Below are 25,742 nucleotides of genomic sequence, written 5' to 3' on the forward strand. Positions count from 1 at the left end.
TGCAATTCCTCCATTGTTTTTTGGGTTTAGTTTTTCGGCTTTCACCATGCAGTAAAAACGACAACTTAAATTTTTTCTGCGACTTAATACGATTACGGTGATACCAAATTTATATAGTTTTTTTTTTATATTTTACTACTTTTACAAAGTAAAAACTATTTGTTAAAAAAAAAAATTGTTTTGTTTCACTATGCCTCCGAGAGGCATCACTTTTTTTATTTTTTTGCTCGATTGAGCAGTGTGAGGGCTTATTTTTTGTGGGATGAGCTGTAGTTTTTATTGGTACCATTGCTTGGTACGCACAACTTTTTGATCACTTTTTATTAAATTTTTTTCGAGAGCTATGGTGACCAAAAAACAGCAATTTTGGCGTTTTAAATTCTTTATTTTTTACGGCGTTCACCGTGCAAGCTAAATAATGGTATATTGTTATAGTTCGGACTTTTACGGACACAGCGATACCAATTTTGTGTATTTTTGTATTTTTTACATTACTTTAGAGAAAAAATGGTAAAAGGTTTTTTTTTCGACTTTAAATATTTATTTAATTTTTTTCACTAATAATAACTTTATGTACTTATTTTTTTACACATTTTATTAGTCCCCCTAGGGGACTTGAACCAGCGATTATTAGAACTAATACTAACGTATTGCAGTATATTATCATTTTTGCAAGCTCCTGTAACAGCGCGATCGCTGTTCCTGTCCATTAGTCCCAGGTGTCAGCTGACACCCACAGCGTAAGCCCGCTACATACATCCCCCCCCCCCCCCCCCCGCACCACGACATGCTATTAAGTCGTTTTGTGCGAATGGGGTTAATGCGCAGCGGATGGTGCAGAGTGAAAATTAAAATTTTCCTCTGATATGCCATTTTAGTGCACAATATGTTGTGCCCAGTTTGTGCCACTGTAGACAAATAGCTCAAAAATATTATGATGTCATATCTGTGGACGTAAACTGCAGTTTGTGCACGCTGTAGGGCTCCACTGAGCTATATGAGGGCTTATTTGTTGCGGGGAAATCTGTAGTTTTCATTGCTATCATTTTGGGGTACATGCGATTTTTTTAATCACTTTTTATTCCATTTTTTGGCAAGCAAGGTGACCAAAAACCATAAATTCTTTACAATGTTTTTAATTCTTTTTTTTACGCCGTTCACACTGGGCTGTAAATGACAATTTTTGCTTTATTCTGCGGGTCGATACGATTACGGCGATACCAGATGTATATAGTTTTTTTTTATGTTTTGCAGCGTTTGCACAATAAAATAACTTTTTTATAAAATAATTTATTTTTTTGTGTCACCATATTCTGAGAGCCATAACTTTTTTATTTTTTAGTCCAAAAAGCTGTGTACGGGCTTGTTATTTGCGGGACGGTTGTCGTTTTTATTGGTACTATTTTTTGGTACATGCAACTTTTTGATTACTTTTTATTCTATATTTTGAGAGGGGTGGTGACCAAAAAAATTCTGGCATTGTTTTTTACATATTCTTTTTTCGGTGTTCACCGTGCGGGAAAATTAATATTATAGTTTTATAGTTTGGGTCGTTACGAATGCGGTGATACCAAATATGTGTACTTTTTTAACGGTTTAATTTTTTTCCTATAATAAAAGACGTATTATAGGAAAAAAAGCTGTTCTTGTTTATGTAATTTATAACTTTTATTAAACATTTTTATTTCCTTTTTTTTTTAGTCCCACTAGAGAACTTGAAGATCTGCAGCTCTGATCGCTGCTAGAAAACGTAGTGTAATGTATTCCAACTGTCATTGTGATGTGACAGTCACTCTTGCAGAAAGCCTATGAGGACCATCATCTGGCCTCCGGTTGCCATGACAACCATCGGCAGCCCCCGAAATTGCATGTGGGGGCTGCCGATCTGCTCTAAACCTCTTAAATTCGGCGATCGCATCTAAGGAGTTAATTGGAGAATTCAGCGGCGATGGGCCGCTGATCGGCAACGGGGAGAGCAGGGCAAAGTTAACCGCCGCTGCCATGTTAGGTCAGTGACATACGGACCATGTGCTGGCCGTATTTCCCGGACCGACCACAGTTCAGGGGGCCGTGCTCTTAGCATCATAATTATCTATGATTCTAGGAGTCCCTGCCCCCCCCCCCCCCCCGCAGGAATACTGTCCAGTACTGAAAACATGATTACAAAAAAATACGAGACTGATTTTAAGAGAAATGAGCCTCTGAAATCAGGCGTTTTTTACACAGATTTGACAAGCGTTTTTAAAGTGTTTTTTCAAGGCGTTTTTGGCATGGTGACCATCATTCAACCAGACAAAACACTGCAGCATGCTGCGCTATTTTGTCTAGGATTCTTGATGGAATATGCAACGGAGTCATCTAACATTGCTTGCATTGCAGAAGTGAACACAGCCTAAGGCCGGATTCAGGCAAGCATGTTCGGTCCGTGATATATGGACCGTTTGTCAGCAGGATTTCCCAGAACGAACACACTGCAGGGAGCCGGGCATAGTCATGTTCATAGTTATCTATGACGCTAGGAGTCACTGCCTCGCTGTGGGAAAACTGTCCCTTACTGTAATAATGTTTTCAGTACAAGACCGTTTTCTTCAGCAAGACAGGGACTCCTAGCGTCATAGATAACTATGAACATGACTATGCCCGGCTCCCTGAAGTGTGTTGGGTCCAGGAAATACTGCCGACATACGGTCCGTATATCACGGACCGAACATGTTCGTGTGAATCCGGCCTAAGGCTTCTTTCACATCGGCGTCAGGGCTCAATTCATGGGTTCCGTCTGAGCTGTCCGTCAGGGGAACCCATGAACGAAACCCAAACTAAAACAAACGGAAACTATAGGTTTCCGTTTGCAACCCTATTGATTTCAATGGTGATGGATCCATTGCAGATGGTTTCCGTCTGTCACCGTTGTGTAAGGGTCCAGTTGTTTTGACGGAATCAATACCGTAGTCGACTACGCTATTGATTCCGTCGAAACAGCAGAACTCTTACACAACTGTGACAAACCATTTGCACCGGATCCGTCACTATTGAAATCAATGGTGATGCAAACGGAAACCTATAGTTTTTTGTTTGTTTCAGTTTGGGTTCCGTTCATGGGTTCCCCTGATGGAAATCTCCGACGGAAACCATGATCGGAGCCCTGATATTTTGCATTAAGGCCCAGGAGCCTCAAGTCACGACTCTGGCAGTCAGTACTGTTCTGCACTGGGTGCTGTGTATTCCACCGTATTTACCCCCAGAATCACTGAAAAAAATCTGGGGTACAATACAATGTGATATACAGCCATGCCTCCAAAGTTTTTGAATGGTCAAAGAGGGGTCAGTTCACACAGTGTTTTTTGGCGCTGATTATGAGATGGAAACCGCGCCGGAATCAGTGCCAAAAAACGGGTGAAATCGCCCCACATTGATATCAATTGGAGGCAGATATGCATTTTTTTCCTGGGCAGCTTTTGGCATCTAGCAGAAAAAATGAAGCGGAAGGTCCTTTCTCGCCGCGGTTTCCGCCTCTGACCTTCCATTAAAATCAATGGGAGGCAGAAAATTTTCACTGCGTATTTTGCCCACGGTCCATTCCTAGCTTCAATGGCCGTGGGCGAAAAACGCAGCGGAAAAATGTGGAAAAATACGTGCAGGCAGTTCAAAATCTGCCTCAAAATTCTTGAGGGAGTTCTGGGCCAGATTTTTTTCTGCCTGCAAAAAAACTCTGTGTGAACAGGGCCTTAGGTTTTCTTCAGACGCATCGGATTTGCCTATGGCAAATCTGACACCTATTTCCTAGAGAATCCACGGCAAAAATCTAAGGGCATGACCACACGTGGCGGATTTCCTCCGCAACTGTCCGCATCAATGCCGCACCTAATCCGGGTTGCGGATTACGGCTGCGGATCTGCACAAAATGTGCCGGAAATTGATGCGGACTAGCTGCTGCGGACTGCGGGAAAAGTGCTTCCCTTCTCCCTATCAGTGCAGGATAGAGAGAAGGGACAGCACTTTCCCTAGTGAAAGTAAACGAATTTCATACTTACCGGCCGTTGTCTTGGTGACGCGTCCCTCTTTCGGCATCCAGCCCGACCTCCCTGGATGACGCGCCAGTCCATGTGACCGCTGCAGCCTGTGCTTGGCCTGTGATTGGCTGCAGCCGTCACTTAGACTCAAACGTCATCCTGGGAGGCCGGACTGGAGACAGAAGCAGGGAGTTCTCGGTAAGTACGAACTTCATTTTTTTTTTACAGATACATGTATATTGGGATCGGTAGTCACTGTCCTGGGTGCAGAAACAGTTACTGCCGATCGCTTAACTCTTTCAGCACCCTGGACAGTGACTATTTACTGACGTCTCCTAGCAACGCTCCCGTCATTACGGGAGCCCCATTGACTTCCTCAGTCTGGCTGTAGACCTAGAAATACATAGGTCCAGCCAGAATGAAGAAATGTCAAGTTAAAAAAGCAAGACGCATCCGCAGCACACATGACATGTGCATGACAGCTGCGGACTTCATTGCGGAACTTTGAATCTCCATTGAAGTCAATGGAGAAATTCCGCCATGAGTCCGCCACTGCTCCGCAACAGACAGAGCATGCTGCGGACACCAAATTCCGCTCCGCAGCCTATGCTCCGCAGCGGAATTTTACGCCTCGTCTAAACGAACACTGCTAAATTAAAGTGTAAGTCAATGGACAAACGGCTCCGCTGCGGATTAACGCTGCGGAGTGTCCGCAGCGGAATTTAAGTGAAATTCCGCCACGTGTGAACCCAGCCTAAGACTGACACTTAGATTTCTGCTGCAAATGTGCAGCTTGATGTCTTTCGCAGACCCGCACTCGGATTAGCCCCATTCACTGGGGCGTATATGAATGCAGGGATTCCATGCAGAATTCTTGAAAAGAAGTAGCATGCTACTTATTTTGTTCTCCCCGGTCGGTGCGGATTAAAATCAGTGTGGAGATTTTCCATTTTATGTAATCGGGGTTGCTGAAACCCCATTCACTTGCATTGCAGGCAAATTTAGGGGAATTTCACACTGTGTTTTTTGTCAGGCAGAAAAAAAATCTGCCTCAAAATTCCCTCAGGAATTTTGAGGCAGCTTTTAAATTGACAGTGTTTTCCTACGTGTCTTTTTTGCGTCTTTTTCTGCATTTTACAGGACAAGAAGTAAGGCAGCATGTAACTACACTTGTTACACATAGCCTCAACCCTTTCAGCACCACCACAATCTCTGCGTATAGGCAGAATTAAAATTAGATGCATATTAAAATATTGCACCTTCCCAATTATAGTTTAGTGGGCTCCACTATATTGTAAAAGATTAAGACCCTTCAGCATAGGTTTAGGATGAGTTCCTCCACAGCACGATACAGAAACAAATCCTGCCGCGTGTGCATACACCCATAGGCCTCATTTACACGAGCGTGTGCGATTTGCGCACGCAAAAAACGTGGCATTTTGCGTGCGCAAAAGGCACATAACAGCTCCGTGTGTCATCAGTGTATGATGCGCGGCTGCGTGATTTTCACGCAGCCGCCATCATTATGACACTCCGTTTGGATGTTTGTAAACAGAAAAGTGCTTTTCTGTTTACATTCAGAGTTTGACAGCTGTTGCGCGAATCACGCAGTTCGCACGGTAGTGCTTCCGTGCGGCATGCGTGGTTTTCACGCACCCATTGACTTCAATGGGTGCGTGATGCGCGAACAGCGCACAAAGATAGGACATGTCGTGAGTTTTTTTCAGCGCACTCACGTTGAGCAAAACTCACGGACTGTCTGCATGCCCCCATAGACTAATATAGGTGCGTATATCACGCTCGTGTAAACGAGGCCTTAGGCCTACTTCACACACACTGTTTTTTTAACATTTTAAAGTGCTTGAAAAAACCCCATGTAACTAAGTTTCATGTTTTATCAATATATTGATAGGAATATAAAATCATTACTGAATGCATATTTGTTCATTACAGGATATGGAAAAGATTGCACAAAGCTCAGGAACACATGGTATTGTTGTATTCTCACTGGGTTCTATGGTGAAAAACCTGACAGATGAAAGAAGTAACGTGATTGCTGCTGCTTTGAGCCAGTTGCCGCAGAAGGTAATGCTTACCATCCCTCCTGAACCCATAATCGTCATTAAAAAAACCAACATAATGACAGGTAATAGCTGTGAATATAGTTACATAGTTGATACAGTTGAGAAAAGACACACGTTGATATATTTCAACCTCTAATCCTACCGTGTGGATCCAGAAGAAGGCAAAAACCCCTATAAAGCGGATGCAAATTGCCTCATATTAGGGGAAAAAAATTCTTCTCTACTCCAGTTATGGCAATCTCCAGAATCTAGTAACCATAACTTGAAAAAATTATATCTTCCAAGACTTTTCTTGAACTTGTTTATTGACACAACCATCACATCTTGTGGCACAGAGATCTATAATCTCACTGCTCTTACAGTAAAGAATCTATGATTATGGTAAAGTCTTTTTTCCTCTAGACTGAGAGGATGCCCTTGTGTCATGGTTACAGGCCTAGGTGTATAAATATCATTAGAAAGATCTCTGTACTGTCCAATTATATATTTGTACATTGTAATTAGATCACCCCTAATAATATATAAATATTGTTGTATTTGAATCAGGTAATCTGGAGATACAGTGGCAAAAGTCCAGCTATGCTAGGGGAGAATACAGTGTTGTATGACTGGATACCACAGAATGATCTCTTAGGTAAGTCTTAAAGGTACATGCCACTGTAGCAAATCTATGTATGTATGAGAACTAAAGATATCAAATGCTGCCAGAGGTTTATGCTGATAGTAATGTAAAATCCTTTGTTTCCATAATTATCATTTCTTCAAAAAGTTCCAATTGTGATCTTTTTAATGGGATAGCCACTTCTAAGTAGTGGAAGGACTACTTTTTAAATAGTTTCAGAAATAAACATACAGAATTCTGAGAAGTATCTGAAATTCCAAAATTTCCGCTATTACACTAATAATGAGTCCTCTTCAGAATCAGGGAGGGGGGACCTGGTGAACAGAAGGGAGAGGCAGAGGGAAAGTTTGGCAGGGTGCTCTCCAGTTTTGTAATGGGTACTATGATTGCTTGTTCCAATTCTGGGACATGACTGAATTCTTGGCTGAACATGCAGGGCCGCCATCAGGGGGGTATTACTGGTACTCCCGTCAGGGGCCCGGCCACATGGATGAAGTAAAAGGGGCCCTGCCGTCGCCCCCCCCCCCCCCCTCGGACTGTTGCCCCCCCCCCCTCGCAACGCTCACGGGCCCCCCCTCGCAACGCTCACGGGCCCCCCTCGCAACGCCCGTGGCACCCCCCTAGCGACACCCCCCTAGCGACACTCCCCTAGCAACACTCGCGGCAGCCCCTGCATACCTGTTGTAGCTTCACTGGAGGGGAAGATGCAGCATGTGCTGAAGCTGCGTGTGGAGATCCCGCCCCCCAGCTCCTCTACACTGCCGACCGGACCTGCAGGCTGGTGAGTATGTTCCCCTATCCATTCTGATTCCCATCCCCCTGACCCCATTTGTAGATTGTATAAAGTTGGTTAAAAAGTTTTTTGGTATTTTTTCGTTTTCCTAGCGCTTTTTTGCCGCGATTTTCGTAATCGCGGCAAAAATGGCGCAGTTTTGCCGCGATTATATAAAAATCGCGGCAAAACCGCGTGATTTGTGCCGCAATTACGAAAATTGCATAAAAAAAAGATACAAAACATGAAAAGTGCTGTTAGGCTATATTCTCACAGTGCGGTCAAGTCACGTTTTTTTGCAAAAATTGTGGCAAAAAAATGGGATTTCACCGCACTGTGTAACTAGACTAAGGCCTTATTCAGACGGCCGCATTCGGTCCGTGACATACGGAGCGTGTATCGGCTGTATCTCACAGGCTGACCACAATTCATGGAGCCGGACTCCTAGCATCATAGTTATCAGTGTTGCTGGGAGTCCCTGCCTCTCTGCGGAAATACTGTCCCATACTGTAATGATGCTTTCAGTACGGGACCGGGGACAGTATTCCCACGGGAAGGGAGGGACTATGATCATAGATAACTGTGATGCTAGAAACCCGGCTCCCTGAACTGTGGTCGGTCCGGGAAATATAGCCGATACACGCTCCGTATATCACAGACCGAACATGGACATCTGAATAAGCCACTTACTTGCCTCCTATTTTTGGTGCGGATTGTGCACTGAAAATTCACTACAAATGACAATATAAGGCCTTATTCACACGAACGGGTTATACGTCCGTGATACTTATTACTTCGCACTGACTTATGTTAGTGAATGGGGCCGTTCAGACTGTCAGTGAATTTCACGCAGCGTGTGTGCGCTGTGTAAAACTCACGACATGTCCTATACTTGCCCGTGTTTCACGCAGCACACACCCATTGAAGTCATTGGGTGCGTGCAAATCGTGCACGGCACACGGAAGCACTTCCGGGTGACACGCGTGATTCCCGCTACACAGGGCCGTCATCAGGGGGGTATTAGGGGTACTAGTGTAGGGGGCACGGCCAAACTTAATTGAAAGGGGGGCCCGGCAACTGCCGCGACTTGCCTTTGGTAGAAAAAAACAGGCCCCTGCAATGGGGCCTGTTCTTTTCACCAAAACAATGTCGTGAGCTGCGGGCCCCCCTCTCGTCAAACACCGCCGTGAGCTGCGGGCCCCCCTCTCATCACCGCCGCGAAACACCGCTTGCACGCGCGAACGACCGCAAGCTCGCGCACGCGCTCGCATGACCGCGCCCACGCGCGAACGACCAGGCACGCCGCCGAGAGGGAGGCGGTGCGCCCGCAACACAAGTCCGATCTACGGGGAAGGGCAGCCACACAGGGACAGCGGCGCACAGTTTACTTACCTGCTGGCCCGACTCTGCCTCCTCGTCCGACTCCGCCTCCTCGTCGTCCTCCTCGTCCGACTCCGCCTCGTCCTCCTTCTCCAGAGCGTAGCTGCGTAAGGAGAGGGGGAGGAGTCTAGTTGTTGCGCGGCGGCAGGAGTTCTACGATCCCCGTCATTTTCTGGAGCCTGGAGGTCAAGGACGACATCTGGACCGAAGACATCGCCTGAAGAGGACTGGAGTGGGAGCAGCTCTTCTGACACGGTGAGTAAAGTGTCTCAAAGTGCTGTTTATGTATGGCCCTGTTCACGCAGAGTATTTTGCAGGCCGAAAAAATCTGCCTCAAAATTCCTTAAAGAATTTTGAGGCAGATTTTGACCTGCCCACACTATCTTGCCGCGTTTTTTGCTGCGTTTTTTGCCCGCTGCGATTGAGGACAGCAGACAAAAAACGCAGCGAAAAATGCATTTTCTGCCTCCCATTGATTTCGATGGGAGGTCAGAGGCGGAACCGCGGCAAGAAAGGACGTGCTGCTTTTCCTTTTTTCCGCGACTGGCTCCCATTGATTTCAGATTAAATCAATGGGAGGCGGTTTTGGAAGTTTTTTGGTGCTGATTCTGACGCAGTGTCCGAGTCAATATCAAGGCCCAAAAACTCTGTGAACTGGGCCTTATTGTTAGGGCTTATTCAGACGAACGTGTAATACATCCGTGCAACGCGCGTGATATGTTACTCTATGGGGCCGTGCAGACTGTCAGTGATTTTCACTCTGCTGCGACTGTAATACGCTGCGGATTTTCCACAATAAAATGTGTTGCATAAAATCCGCAGTGTTCATGCCTAGTGTGTTCCTACCCTAAGGCCGGATTTACACGAGCGTGTGCTTTTTGCGTGCGCAAAAACGTGGCGTTTTGCGCATGCAAAAGGTCCATAACAGCTCCGTGTGTCACCAGCGTATGATGCGTGGCTGCGTGATTTTCGCGCAGCCGCCATCATTATGACACTCTGTTTGTATGTTTGTGGCACGTGGTGCTTTTCTGTTTTCATTCATAGTTTATACTGCTGCGGAAGTGCTGGGCGTGATTTTCACGCACCCATTGACTTCAATGGGTGCGTGATTCGTGAACAATGCACAAATATAGGACATGTCGTGAGTTTTACGCAGCGGACACACGGACACACGCTGCATGAAACTCACTGACAGTCGGCACGGCCCCATAGAGTAACATAGGTCCGTGCGAGGCGCGTGAAAATCACGCGCGTTGCACGGATGTATTACACGTTCGTCTGAATAAGCCCTAACAATAAGGCCAAGTTCACAGAGTTTTTGGGCCTTGATATTGACTCGGACACTGCGTCAGAATCAGCACCAAAGAACTTCCAAAACCGCCTCCCATTGATTTAATCTGAAATCAATGGGAGCCATTCGAGGAAAAAAGAAAAAGCAGCACGTCCTTTCTTGCCGCGGTTCCGCCTCTGACCTGCCATCGAAATCAATGGGAGGCAGAAAATGCATTTTTCCCTGCGTTTTTTGTCTGCTGTCCTCAATCGCCGCGGGCAAAAAACGCGGCAAGATAGTTTGGGCAGGTCAAAATCTGCCTCAAAATTCGGTGCGCAGTTCGCGGGTGCGCATGCGCGGGAGTTTGCGGGTGCGCGCGATCGGTTGCACGGGCGGCAGTGTTTGACGGCCCCCATGACGACCCCCATGCTACCCAGGGCCGCCATCAGGGGGGGTATTATGGGTACTGATGTGAGAGGCCCGGCCAAACCTAATTGAAAGGGGGGCCCGCAGCTCACGACATTCTTTTGGTGAAAAAAACAAGCCCCATTGCAGGGGCCTGTTTTTTTTTTCTACCAAAGGCAAGTCGCGGCAGTTGCCGGGCCCCCCTTTCAATTAGGTTTGGCCGGGCCTCTCACATCAGTATCCATAATACCCCCCCCCCTGATGGCGGCCCTGGGTACCATGATATGGTGCTGGACGGAGTACCGTTAACAGGCGGTGCCACGGTAGGGGGGCCCAGAAAATTTAGCTGTAGGGGGCCCTGAAATTCCTGATGGCGGCCCTGTGAACATGTATAAGGGGAGGAAAGGTGAAATAAAACTTGTCTCTTTAGAAATATACAACTGAACTATTCAGTGACATTTACAGACTGTAACTGTTAAGTTTGTAAACATTCACACAAGATTAGCACTTATAACTACAGGGCTGAATCAAGTTCTATGGAGGTCTCTGGGAAAAGCGTTAAATGGGACCCATCTCTTGTTTGGAAAGAAATGAAGGGAGACTATAGGTTACAGGCGAATGATGAACATTATACAGCTATAATATATTAAAACATTATAAGCAGTAGTATAGTAACAACAAGCTTTCAAAAACTACCATTAAGCCCCTCCTTTAAAGGGTGCCGCTACCCGCCACCACTGCACTTTACCTCTCCACGCCATCTGCTGGCACGTGGCAAGCACCGCGTCCCTTCCTCTATCCAGTCTTGTGGTGGCCTCAATCGCTGCCACTCTCTTCCCACATTTTAGCCTCTTCCAAGTGCATGCGCGCTTCCCCTTAAAGTGCCAGAGTGCGACAAATTAATACCCAGTTTTTCAAGGTTATAAAAGGGTTCCACCCAATCCACTACCTTGCCTGAGCAATAATGTTTATCCTAGTTTACTAGTGATACCCTGTGTTATACTTTGTTGGATTTCCTGTGATTGACCTCAGCATGTACCTTTGACTATTCTCGCCTGCCGCCTGCCCTGACCTTTTGCTTGTGACCCATGACATGCCTCTGCCACCTGCCCTGACCATTTTCTCTACCAACTATGAGTGCCGTCTGCTGCCTACCCTGACTCTCGCTATACCTGACATTGCATACCGTCTGCTGTTTCTGTACCACACCTGTTTACATCCACATTGTGCCAAGAGAGAGATCTCCAGGGGTAGAGATCTGTGGTGCCCCAGCAGTGAAGCAAAGATCCTTGTATATGGGTTAAAGGGGAATACTGGATTAGTCCCATGTTAAATCCCTTGGTGACAGAGTGGGTTCACACCGTCCTCTGCACGTCCTTTGCGTTGTGCAAGGGTTCCGTCGTTTTTACGGAATAACGGATCCGGTGCCAATGGTTTCCATTTGTCTCCTACGCTATTGATTCCGTAAAAATGACTGAACCCTTGCACAACAGAGACAAACGGAAACCATTGGCACGGATCCGTGACCATTTAAATCAATGGTGATGGAAACGGAAACTTATGTTTTCCGTTTGTGTCAGTCAAAACTCCATTGTGACGGAAAACTCAGATGGAACGTTGGAACGGAGCCCTGACGCAGATGTGAACGAAGCATTAAATGGACAAAAATACAGGATTGTATGTCATAGCATTGGACCAAGTAAGTAGTACATACCCTACGTTTAACATTGTTTGGGGTGGCGAAAGAAAGGGGAAATTGTATGATCCCAGTTTCCATATAACCTCCCACACCCAATAGCAATAGTACTGTGATGTTGCAATATCACTCAAATAGTGTTAGTCCATGAAGCAATGCAACAACTTACCCATTAGAGGTGTAAGTGGCTGCCATTTACACCTCTAATGGGTAAGTTGTTATTATGCAGTTAACATATGTTACTCATGCATTGCTTCATGGACTAACACTAATTGAGTGGTATTGGAACATCACAGTACTATTGCTATTGGGTGTGGGAGGTTATATTGTTTGGGATCGCCATCCCAAACCATGTTAAACATAGGGTATGTACTACTTACTTGGTCCAATGCTATGACATACTCAATCCTGTATTTTTGTCCATCTAAGCTTGCTGCTACCTGGTGTCCACTATCACACCACTATCCACAATCATATCTGAATTTTATATATGTACACTACCGTTCAAAAGTTTAGGGTCACTTAGAAATTTCCTTATTTTTGAAAGAAAAGCACAGTTTTTTTCAATGAAGATAACATTAAATTAATCAGAAATACACTCTATACATTGTTAATGTGCTAAATGACTATTCTAGCTGCAAACGTCTGGTTTTTAATGCAATATCTACATAGGTGTATAGAGGCCCATTTCCAGCATCCATCACTTCAGTGTTAGAGTTAACTGTGTAGAAGGCTAATGGATGATTAGAAAACACTTGAAAACCCTTGTGCAATTATGTTAGCACCGCTGTAAACAGTTTTGCTATTTAGAGGAGCTATAAAACTGACCTTCCTTTGAGCTAGTTGAGAATCTGGAGAAATACATTTGTGGGTTCGATTAAACTCTGAAAATGGCTAGAAAAAGAGAGATTTCATGTGAAACTCGACAGTCTATTCTTGTTCTTAGAAATGAAGGCTATTCCATGCGATAAATTGCCAAGAAACTGAAGATTTCCTACAACGGTGTGTACTACTCCCTTCAGAGGACAGCACACACAGGCTCTAACCAGAGTAGAAAGAGAAGTGGGAGGCCCCGCTGCACAACTGAGCAACAAGACAAGTACATTAGAGTCTCTAGTTTGAGAAATAGACGCCTCACAGGTCCTCAACTGGCAGCTTAATTAAATAGTACCTGCAAAACGCCAGTGTCAACGTCTACAGTGAAGAGGCGACTCCGGTATGCTGGCCTTCAGGGCAGAGTGGCAAAGAAAAAGCCATACCTGAGACTGGCTAATAAAAGGAAAAGATTTATATGGGCAAAAGCACACAGACATTGGACATAGGAAGATTGGAAAAAAGTGTTATGGACAGACGAATCGAAGTTTGAGGTGTTTGGATCACACAGAAGAACATTTGTGAGACGCAGAACAACTGAAAAGATGCTGGAAGAGTGCCTGACGCCATCTGTCAAGCATGGTGGAGGTAATGTGATGGTCTGGGGTTGCTTTGGTGCTGGTAAAGTGGGAGATTTGTACAAGGTAAAAGGGATTTTGAATAAGGAAGGCTATCACTCCATTTTGCAACGCCATGCCATACCCTGTGGACAGCACTTGATTGGAGCCAATTTCATCCTACAACAGGACAATGACCCAAAGCACACCTCCAAATTATGCAAGAACTATTTAGGGAAGAAGCAGGCAGCTGGTATTCTATCTGTAATGGAGTGGCCAGCGCAGTCACTAGATCTCAACCCAATAGAGCTGTTGTGGGAGCAGCTTGACCGTATGGTATGCAAGAAGTGCCCATCAAGCCAATCCAACTTGTGGGAGGGCCTTCTGGAAGCATGGGGTGAAATTTCTCCCGATTACCTCAGCAAATTAACAGCTAGAATGCCAAAGGTCTGCAATGCTGTAATTGCTGCAAATGGAGCATTCTTTGACGAAAGCAAAGTTTGAAGGAGAAAATTATTATTTCAAATAAAAATCATTATTTCTAACCTTGTCAATGTCTTGACTATATTTTCTAGTCATTTTGCAACTCATTTGATAAATATAAGTGTGAGTTTTCATGGAAAACACAAAATTGTCTGGGTGACCCCAAACTTTTGAACGGTAGTGTATATATGTATTTTATATTTTTTGATTTAATACAATTTATACTTTTTATACTGTATTGGTGTTTCAAAGACTCAATTTTTCGTTGTAGGTTATTATTTCAGTTTGAGTGAACTGACACCACTTGATATCATGCATAAATTGGGCAAACCTATGCCTCCACACATATATGAGATACATATATAGGACAACTTTTACTGAGGGTAAGGGGGATTATGGTCGGTCTCCGTTTTGGTATAGATGTTAGTTTTAAGTCTATAGTAAAAGCTAACATACAGCGTTTTAGTTTGTGGCGTTTTTGTAGCGTTTTGGTGTCCGTGATGATTTTATCAAAATGCAGCATGCTCTAGGTATGATGTGTTTTTTCTGTAGGATTCTCTAGAACACCTGGAAAAACACTTGTACAAAAAAACACAGAATAGAAAATGCCACTAAAAATGCATGGAAATAAAAGATTCAAACTGTAAGCGCTTTTTACATGCGTTTTAAAATGCTAAGAAACACACTGGGTCAGGGCACCCTCAGGCCGGTTTCAGACACAGCAGTTTGCAGAATTTTACAGAATGCTGTAATGCTCTTATCAGCAATATGTAGTTATGTCACGTATGTCAAGTCAACAATTTAAGTTCACAAAGTAAAGATGGTCAAACATATTAGATAAAATTTGCCCAAACCTGATGATTTCAGCGGGATCGGACGATGATCTAGTGTCTATGGGGGTTCCCCGACCATCCACTGTTGGCAGATGTCAGGGGACGAAATATTGAAATCCAACATACCCAATCCTTTCCCCTCTACCCATTGAAATAAACATACATGCTTATAGTTATTGGTTCTATAGCTTCGTTTATTCATAGTAATTCTCTTCTGGGTTCTTTATTTTCACACATGAAATCTTATGTTCCATGGGATTTCATAAATGGACAATTACTAATAAGTTGTTCTAATAGTAATAATGTACCATTAAGACAGTATAATTATTTAAAATGTCCTCTTTTAGGTCATCCAAAGACCAAAGCATTTATTACTCATGGAGGAACTAATGGAATTTATGAAGCCATCTATCATGGAGTGCCTATGGTGGGAATTCCACTATTTGCTGATCAGCCAGATAATATTATTCACATGAAGACAAAAGGCATGGCAGTAATGCTAGACATAAACAAGATGCAGAGCCAGGACTTACTAGATGCAGTTAATACCGTCATTCACAATGCAAGGTAAGATGAGAAGGTTTTATATTAAAATATTCATATAATGTAAGATTCGCAAAAAATACTAGTGTCGGTGGATTAACAACCACTGTTATAGAATGGCTAGCAGACAGATTGTGGACAAAATAGGTTGTTCACTGGTGCTAGATCGGAGTCTAAGGGATTATCTCATTTTTTCCCTTGAAACCCCCTCACGAAGGTTTGCAACACAGGTAACAGGTATGGGTCAGAGAAAGCTTAGTTAGGATACAAGCCAAGTGCAAACCAAGTAAACGAATAGAACATCTTCATAAAGCCACAGGAACCAAAAAGGTTGCTTCGGTAAAGATGTCATGCCAGAGCCAGGTGTAAGTACACAGGGTTGTTCAGCTCATAGGATGCACAGACTACAATTTGTGCACATGGTCCCTTGAGAGGCTAAGCGCAGTGCGTGCCACTCAGGGGCGTAGCTAAAGGCTCATGGGCCCCGATGCAAAGAATCTTACTGCCCCCCCCCCCCCGCAAACTTCTCATGGCCGACGTTCCGCAGCTTTCAGCTGCATCGCTGGGTCTCCTAAGTGACCCAACAATGCAGCACTAGCAGCCGGGGGCGTCACTAAGGCTGGGTTCACACACCCTATTTACGGACGTAATTCGGGCGTTTTAGCATTGAATTACGTCCGAAAATGCGGCTCAAAAGCGTTGGCAAACATCTGCCCATTCATTTGAATGGGTCTTACGATGTTCTGTGCCGACGGTCATTTTTTTTTACGCGGCGCTGTCAAAAGGCGGCGCGTAAAAAAGACACCCGCGTCAAAGAAGTGCCTGTCACTTCTTCAGACGTAAATGGAGCCGTTTTCCATGGACTCCATAGAAAAACAGCTCCAATTACGTCCGTAATGGACGCAACGAAAGACGCCTGCACATGCCATTACGGCTGAAATTACGGTGCTGTTTTCTCCAGAAAACAGCTCCGTAATTTCAGCCGTAACGGTCGCTGCCGTCTGGACATACCCTCAGGGCTTAAAATGTCAGGGAAATAGCCCCAATACATATGTGTCCGCCCAAATAAAAGTGTGTATATGAGACAGCATAGCATATCTATAGCACTACGACCCTATACACTATGGATAGGATTAGATACAGTGGCTCAGCAGACAGTATCACACATGATAGGATTAGATACAGTGGCTCAGAAGGCAGTATCACACATGATAGGATTAGATACAGTGGCCCAGCAGACAGTATCACACATGATAGGATTAGATACAGTGGCTCAGCAGACAGTACCACACATGATAGGATTAGATACAGTGGCTCAGCAGACAGTACCACACATGATAGGATTAGATAGAGTGGCTCAGAAGGCAGTATCACACATGATAGGATTAGATACAGTGGCTCAGCAGACAGTATCACACATGATCGAATTAGATATAGGGCTCAGCAGGCAGTATCACACATGATAGGATTAGATACACCAGCTCAGCAGACAGTATCACACAAGATACGATTAGATACAGGGCCCAGCAGACAGTATCACACATGATTATATTAGATACACAGCTCAGCAGACAGTATCACACATGATTGGATTAGATACAGGACTCCGCTCGCTGACATTGCGGCTCCAGCGCTGGACCCAGGAAAGGTAAGAATAATAATTTTGCTGCTTTATGTGTTACTGATTATTTTTGTGTGTTTGTGTTTTTTTACAGGTTCGGTTGTTGGACTTCGGATACGAGGACTTCAATGACGGCGTTTTTTTTATTCTCAATAAAATGGTTAATGAGGGTTGTGTTTTTTTATTTCAATAAAATATTTTTTCTATGTGCTTGTATCTTTTTAAACTTTATTATCACTGCCTTAGTAATTGCCGCTGGCTGATTGACAACCTCCATTACTAAGGCGAGGCTTAATGTTAGCCGGTGCAGAGACCAACACTTACCCCCATTATTACCCCGGTACCCACCGCCACCAGGGATGCTGGGAAGAGCCGGGTACGAACCAGTACCCATCCATCTGTAGTGACGGTCAGGCACCGGGGTGGCCGCAGGCTGGTAGTATTAGGCTGGGGAAGGCCAAAAACAGTGGCCCTTCCCACCCTTGTAATGCTGCCTGCTGCTGCTGTGTTGTATCTGGCTGGTTATGAAAATTGGGGGGGACCCCACATCGTTCTTTCCAATTATTTTTTATTTTTTTTAAAATGACGTGGGGTCCCCCCCATTTTTCATAACCAGCCAGATACAATAAAGCAGCAGCAGCCTAGCATCACCAGGGTAGGAAGGGCCACTGTTACCAGCCTGTGGCCACCCCAGTGGCCGACCATCACTACAGATGGTCAGGTACTGGATCGTACCCGGCTCTTCCCAGCACCCCTGGTGGCGGTGGGTACCAGGGTAATAAAGGGGGTTAGTGTTAGCCTCTGCATCGGCTAACACTAAGCCCCGCCTTAGCAATGGATACTGTCAATCAGCCGGCGGCCATTACTAAGGCGGTAGTAATATAGTTTAAAAAAAAACACAAAGACATAGAAAAAATATTTTATTGAAATAAAAAAAAACAACACACAACCCTCATTAACCATTTTATTGATAATAAAAAAAAAGCTGTCATCGAAGTAGTCCTGGAATCCGACGTAGTCCAACGACCGAACCTGTAAGAAAACACACAAAAAATGATTAGTAACACGTGTGTTAGGCTTAGATACAGGGCCCATGTGTGATACTGTCTGTGGGACCCTGTATCTAAGCCTACCACAGCGTAGGCTTAGATACAGGGTCCAGCAGACAGTAATCTTATACAGTATAAGATTACTGTGTGCTGGGGCCCTGTATCTAAACCTACAGTGTGGTAGGCTTAGATACAGGGTTCCACAGACAGTATCACACATGGGCCCTGTAGCTAAGCCTACCATGTGATTGGCTTAGATACAGGGCCCAGCAGACAGGATCACGCATGGGCCATGTATCTAAGCCTACCATGTGATTGGCTTAGATACAGGGCCCAGCAGACAGGATCACACAATCTGTGATCCTGTCCAATGGGCCCCCTAAGCCTGCTACATCGTAGGCTTAGGGGTTGTACAGTCCCTAAACATTGATGGCCTATCCTCAGGATAGACCATCAATAGCTGATGTGTCTCTCGGGACCCGCAAATCAGCTGTTTTGAAGGGGCCGCAGCACTCGTACGAGAGCTGCTTCCCCTTCATTTCACTACTCGCCCACACTGTGAATCGCCAACACGGATTCACAGTGTGACCGGGATGAAGTGACAGGAATGAAGGGGAGCAGCTCTCGTACGAGTGCTGCGGCCCCTTCAAAACAGCTGATTGGCGGGTCCCGGCGGTCGGACCCCGCCAGTCAGGGCTAACCTTACCTTCCTCTTCGGCCGCGGCGGGAGTTCTGTCGTCTCGATGCTGTGCGCGGCGCATAGCGCTGTGACGTCATGCGCTGCGCACAGCGCTTGACGTCAGGACCTCCCCTGCGATCCGGAACCAGGAAGGTAAGTAAAGTATGTTACTATAGTAACAGGGGCCCACGGCCCGAGTTACTATAGTAACTTTTTATTGATGTGGTGCGGGGGGCCGTGGGCCCCCCTGGCTTCGTGCCCGGTCGCAATTGCGACCGCTGCGACCCCTATAGCTACGCCAGTGGTGCCACTAGAGTAACAGGACAGTGGCAGGGAGTGGAACGCAACATCTACCACTGCTGTGGCAAGGTCCTGATGTCCCTTTATAGCCATAGGGGTCATAAGCCCACTTACGGTTTGCACCAGCATTTATTTTGCCTAACAGCAGTCACAAGTTAACAAATAAAGGGGGAATTTGGGTACAATTTCCTGGTGTCTGATGGGCAGGTAATACTTATAGGTGTTTCCAAAAGAAAAACTATTTAATACTGGCACTGCCATAGGATTGTGTTAAGCTGGTGGCTTCAAGTGTAACAAAAAACTTGGTGGTGCTCAGTATAGAGTTTGAAAGTTATATTAATCTTCCTTATGCAATCCAGAAGTGTAACATGAGGTTTCTCATACCTGACCATACTTATAGATCTGTTTATTGTGAATGAAGGGTTTATAAGGGGTGTTTATGTGTCAGTATTAGATAATATACCCTTGTTTTCAGTGAACAGGTGGTTGTGAACATAGTGGTGTCTAGTGATTTTATGGCCATCGTCAACTCATAAATCTAAATAAATAGATAGATAGATAGATAGATAGATAGATAGATAGATAGATAGATAGATAGATAGATAGATAGATAGATAGATAGATAGATAGATAGATAGATAGATAGATAGATAGATGGATGGACTGACGGACAGATAGATAGATCTTTGTGTGGTGTGTACTATAATATTGAAGTGTACTTATTGAAAAATATGGCTTTTCTTAGGCATTTAAATGTCAGGCAGTGTTAGGCTTGCATGGCGTTTTTGCAAAAGGCAGGTTTTACTACCTGTGTTTTTTTAGGTGCCATTTTTCACATTGAAAATCATGTGATTCAAAGATCATGTGATGCGGAGATAATAAACGCAACAGGCCTTGACACTTGCGTTTCTTTAAAGTGGCAAAAAAAAAACTATGGAGTTCTATGGGAGAAACATGCCACTAAGGCCGGATTTACACGAGCGTGTGCGTTTTACGCGTGCAAAAAAAGCTGCGTTTTGCGCGCGCAAAAGGCATTTGACAGCTCCGTGTGTCATCCGTGTATGATGCGCGGCTGCGTGATTTTCGCGCAGCCGCCATCATAGAGATGAAGCTATTCGACGCCCGTCACTGTCCAAGGTGCTGAAAGAGCTAACTGATCGGCAGTAACTCTTTCAGCACCCTCATCAGTGAATGCCGATCACAATATACACCAACCTGTGAATAAAAAAAGACGTTCAAACTTACCATGAACTGCCTGCTTCCTCCAGTCCGGTCTCCCGGCCGTTGCCTTGGTGACGCGTCCCTCTCTTGTCATCCGGCCCCACCTCCCAGGATGACGCGGCAGGCCATGAGACCGCTGCAGCCTGTGATTGGCTGCAGCCTGTGCTTGGCCTGTGATTGGCTGCAGCTGTCACTTGGCCTGAATTGTCATCCCGGGAGGTCGGACTGGAGGAAGGAGCCGGGACTTATCGGTAAGTCCGAACTTCTGTTTTTTTTTACACGTATATGTATATTGTGATCGAAAGTCACTGTCCATGGTGCTGAAACAGTTTAAGTCTTTGAGCACCGTGGGCAGTGACTGTCTCCTGACGTCGCGTACCCGAACATTTTTTGCCGGGTTCGGTCAAAACGAGTTCGGCCGAACCCGGTGAAGTTCGGTGCGCTCATCTCTAATTTGACACTCCGTTTGGATGTTTGTAACCAGAAAAGCACGTGGTGCTTTTCTGTTTACATTCATCCTTTTGACAGCTCTTGCGTGATTTTCGCGCATGCAACGCAGGACCGTCCGTGTGGCATGCGTTGTTTTCACGCACCCATTGAAGTCAATGGGTGCGTGTTGCGTGAAAAACGCAAGAATATAGAACATGTCGTGAGTTTTACGCAACGCACTCACGCAGCGCAAAATTCACGCATCGTCTAAACAGCCCCATAGACTATTATAGGTGCGTACGACACGCGTGAAAAGCACGCGCGTCGCACGCGCGTATAATACGCTCGTGTAAATGAGGCCTAAATGCTGGAAAAACGCTAAAGCCTGCCTTGCTGTGATTTTTAAAAAAAACACCACAAAAAACGCAAGACAAAATAAAAAAAAAGGCACCTAAAAAACCGCCATGTGTTCAGTGTGTTTTATATTACCCCACTGACTTCATGCTAGCATATGGCCGCAGTGTTTTTTGCTGCAAAAATGACAGGAAAATTACACACAAAAGGTGGAATTTATCCTAAAAACGCTGCATGTGAAGCAAGCCTTAAGGTTTTTATTAATGTTTTATAAAAGGGAAACAAAGCAAAAAAAAATATTTTAATTGTTTATACATTTTATTTTTTAGTTATAAAGAAAATGCCATGAGGATTTCACAGATACATCATGACCAGCCAGTTAAACCACTAGATAGAGCTGTTTTTTGGATAGAGTTTGTCATGCGTCACAAGGGAGCAAAGCATCTGCGTCCAGCATCCCATGATCTATCCTGGTACCAGTACCACTGCCTGGATGTCATTGGTTTCCTACTTGTCTGCCTCTTCATTATTCTCTACATTACCATAAAAATCTTCTCATTTTTCTGCAGAAAATGCTGTCCAGCCAAGAGGAAGCAGAAAAGACATTAACAAAATGAATTTACTTCCTTGTGTGCTTTACTGGTGCCAACTATGTTTATAATCATTTCCCTATTAAAGGAAAGCTACCAAAAGCATTATACTGCATGGTAAAGATGTGAACAAATGTATTCCCTAACTTACTCCTGTATAGAATTATTGCTATAAGCTAAAGGCCCAAAGCATGCAGCTCAAATGCTCCAGTGTCCCTATGGCAACACTTATTGTGGCTTTACACTCTTCAATAATGTGTCTGCTATGCTACGTTTAGCTTCAACATTAATAGGGACAATGTGTGGAACCGAAATGATCACCTACCGTATTTTTCGGACTATAAGACGCAGTTTTTAGAAATAATAAATCTTGCTAAAAAGTCCCTGCGTCTTATAGTCCGCAGTCAAGGGACCCGCCATCGCCAGGCCCCCTGACCGCTTCATTACTTAACCCCTTCCCGACCCATGACGTGCCGGCACATCATGGAGCGGGAGCGGGGGATGATGTATTTTCAGGAGTGTAAAAAAATAAAAATATTAAAAGTAAAAAAAAAAAAAAACTTTTTCCCCAAGCACAATGTAAAAAAACAAAATAAATTGGTATCGATGTGTCCGAAAGAGTTTGACCTATTACAATATACCATTATTTAACTCGTGAGTTTAAAAATTTAAAACATCAAAATAGTTTTTTGCTCACCTTAGTGCTTAGAAAATGAAATAAAAAAAGTGATCAAAAAAATCGTATGTACCAAAAAATGGTGCCAATAAAGCCCTCACACCGCTCAATCGAAGAAAAAATTATAAAAAAGTTATGGCTCTCACAATCTGGTGAAACAGAATAAATTATTTTTTAACAAATCTTTTTTTTCCTTTTCTCTGTTGTCTAAGGCCCCATGCACACGACTGTAAAAAACTCTCAGTTTAAAAACTGACCCATTCACTTCCATTGAACGCGGACACCTTTCCGTATCACTACGGATGAGTGTCCATGCCGCAGAACTGTGCTGGGAATTATGGAGCATGTCCGTTCTTGGTCCGCAATTGTGGCACGGACTCCTCCATAGAAGTCTATGGGGGAAGCCAAAATTGCGGATGGCTACAGAGGTGCGTCCGCAAATACGGATAGCCATCCGCAAGTACAGAATTGTTGCTAAGCGACACAAAGAGGATTTCCCATTAACCAGGCCTCTCCTTTTTTGTGGATCCGTATATACGGATGCAGTACGGATGCACTACGGACCGTATTTGCGGATACCATTCAGCAGAAATGGGTACGTTGCTGATGATTTGCTGATGACTATAAAGCAATACGGAACCGTATTTACAGTCAGTATTTGCGGGTACGGTCGTGTGCATGAGCCCTAAAACCTGGGTGCGTCTTATGGTCAGGTGCGTCTTATAGTCCGAAAAATACGGTATATCAATGCCCACATCCTAACTATCATGAATTGTGGTATTTATGTGTATATGTGTGAACATTGATGTCCATTTTGTTTTGGATCCACACAATGTCTCTATGACAAATCTTCATTGCCAGATCACATGACAGAGAGTGTTGCCATGGGGCCACTGAAGAAAGGGAATTGCATGAATGAGGCTTTCCCTATGAAGGTAATATGTGGATAATTAAAAAAAAAAACAGTAAATAGGCTTTTAAATAATGTCTTTACTTGCACTTCCTGTATGTCAAGACACATAGGGGTGAAAATAAGTGCATTTCGATACCCTAAATAATATGCAGTGTTTGAAGAAGTACAAATACAATACAAATGGCACAAATACAGGATACCAAACATAGTTTTACTGCTATGAATAAAAACACAAAAAGTTTCAGTGTTGTCCCTGGCAACCAATCCGATTATAACTGTCATTTTTCCAGGGCGATTTGAAAATAAAAGAATTGATTGCTATTAACTACACTAACATTTTTTTTGTTAAAACTTGTGTATAATATTATAATACAATCAGGAGAGGTAGGAATACCATATTTACCAAGCTCCCTACCCACCCTCACCACTTTTTGTTACACAAACAACATTTTCATTTGTATTGGAAAAGAGTGAAGAATAAGGTTGGTGGAGCCCCTGGGCATACCCCTGGGTCCTGCACCACACCTGGCCGCCTATCTCCGCTACATAAAGAAGGGCTGACTGCAAAAGAGCAAAAGTCTTTGAGAGTTACGGAGACAGCCAACTCTAAGTGACTCACTTAGTATTCAAAATAGAGAGACACACACAGGCATGGCAACCTCTCCACCGCTAGATAGGATTGCTGAACATCTATCGGGGAACCCCCATTTCCTGATAGGTGAAGGTCCCCATGTGAACAGTGTAAACCCACTCTACCCATATAAATGGTGACTGCCAGGGGAGCGACTAGCAAATGCTGAGTTGGAAGAACCAGACTCGGCAGGGGCCCCTAGATCCCCGGAGGTAGTGGAGGCCCCGTTATCCAGCACTATGGAAAGAGTGGAATGTGATTTTCAAGTCGCATTCCATATGACTGTTTTACTGTCAGCCACAGCAATCAGTTATCAGCCACTTTTCTGTTTAGAATCTCGGGCCGTGTTGAGGGTATATGGTACACTAGAATTACAGACATTAGTGAATGTGCCCCAATGGGCCTCATGCTAGAAACTGTTCTATCTAAAAACGTCAGCATTGACAACACTAGTCCAATTTTAGCTTTCGTTTTCGCTCTGGAAAAAAAAAAAGCTGGAATCAGATTGTTTACAGTAAACAGTGAAAATCTATGTTAGAACAGTTTTTGTGCATGAAGACTGTTGTATCGGAGTAACAAAAAAAATACAAAAGTAGGAAAAAATAAGGTAACAAGTTATTAATGTCATTTATTTCCCTCTAACAGAGACAAAATCATAGTTACTATAGAAAATTAGCCCTGTAATGCATGATAAACCATAGATTACCATGTTGCTTTGCTGTAAACATGGATAACCAGTCGTGTAACACACCACCACTTCTTATGTTATGTAGGAGGAGCTAACATTTTGAATGCATTTCAAGCCTCCTAGTGGCATCAGCATATACCCACGGTCTGTGTCCCCCAATGTAACAACCGAGAAGGCAATATGATTGTTTATTTGCATTTTAAATACGTGTTTGCAACAATAAAGTAAGAACAGTCATGTTCAAAATGCTTAGACCTGTGTCTATATTCTAATAGATATGAAATAAAGCAGTATGTTTTGTTTATTGAAGGAGGTGCTGCATACTGTTACTCCTTTTTTTTTTTATATTGAAATGTATAATATTGACAATACAACAAAAGACAATGTTTTTCATAAGTGTTGTGTTGCACACAGGTCCCCAACATACCACAGAAATACATTTGCTCGAATACAGTTAAGTGCAAAGAATCCCCCTCACCAGTGGCGTAACTACCGCTATAGCAGCCATAGCGGCTGCTACGGGGCCCGCAGCATGAGGGGGCCCGTGCCACCCACCGGCACGCCCCCCCCCTATGGCCGGAGGCTCCGCTAGCAGCTGCTATGGCTGCTACAGCGCGACGCCACTGAAGGGGTTGTTCCTACAAAACACATGCATCCCCTATTTATGTGTGATCGCTGGGACGCCCAGCGATAAGGAGAACGGGGGACCAAAAGTCCCCCGAAGTTCTTCATGACAAACCTCGGACTTCCAGGGTCTGTCTGCAGCTCCATAGAAGTGAATTGTGCACTTGTCGCACTTGTGCGCATGCGTGACCAGCGCACCTTTCATTTTTATTGAACTGCGCAGACTCCGGAAGTCCGAGGTTTGTCATAGAGAACTTCGGGAGACTTTCGGTCCCCCGTTCTCCTTATTGCTGCCAGCGATCACACATGTATCCCCTATCCTGTGGATAGGGGATGCATCTCTTTTGTAGGACAAACTATAGGCCGTTTTTTTTGGGGGGGGGCTATATGGCGTTATCTACAGGGGGTGGTTCTGTATGGCGTTATCTACAGGGGGGTC

At 44.4% G+C, this 25,742-nt stretch overlaps 1 protein-coding gene across 7 annotated transcripts in view; it reads left to right on the plus strand.

Annotated features, from left to right (window-relative positions):
• Window positions 1-24,931, plus strand: part of LOC142758968 (UDP-glucuronosyltransferase 2A2-like) — a 279,898-nt gene extending 254,967 nt beyond the window's left edge. For all 7 annotated transcript variants that reach the window (XM_075860758.1, XM_075860761.1, XM_075860775.1 and 4 more), the window contains 4 exons: window positions 5,964-6,095; window positions 6,641-6,728; window positions 15,333-15,552; window positions 21,511-24,931. In XM_075860758.1, the coding sequence (XP_075716873.1) occupies window positions 5,964-6,095; window positions 6,641-6,728; window positions 15,333-15,552; window positions 21,511-21,790 (720 nt within the window). In that variant the 3' untranslated portion in view covers window positions 21,791-24,931. The remainder of the gene's footprint in view (window positions 1-5,963; window positions 6,096-6,640; window positions 6,729-15,332; window positions 15,553-21,510) is intronic.
• The last annotated feature ends 811 nt before the right edge of the window (window positions 24,932-25,742 follow it).

The sequence above is a fragment of the Rhinoderma darwinii genome, chromosome 1 (genome assembly GCF_050947455.1).
Source record: "Rhinoderma darwinii isolate aRhiDar2 chromosome 1, aRhiDar2.hap1, whole genome shotgun sequence".
Classification (NCBI taxonomy): domain Eukaryota; kingdom Metazoa; phylum Chordata; class Amphibia; order Anura; family Rhinodermatidae; genus Rhinoderma; species Rhinoderma darwinii.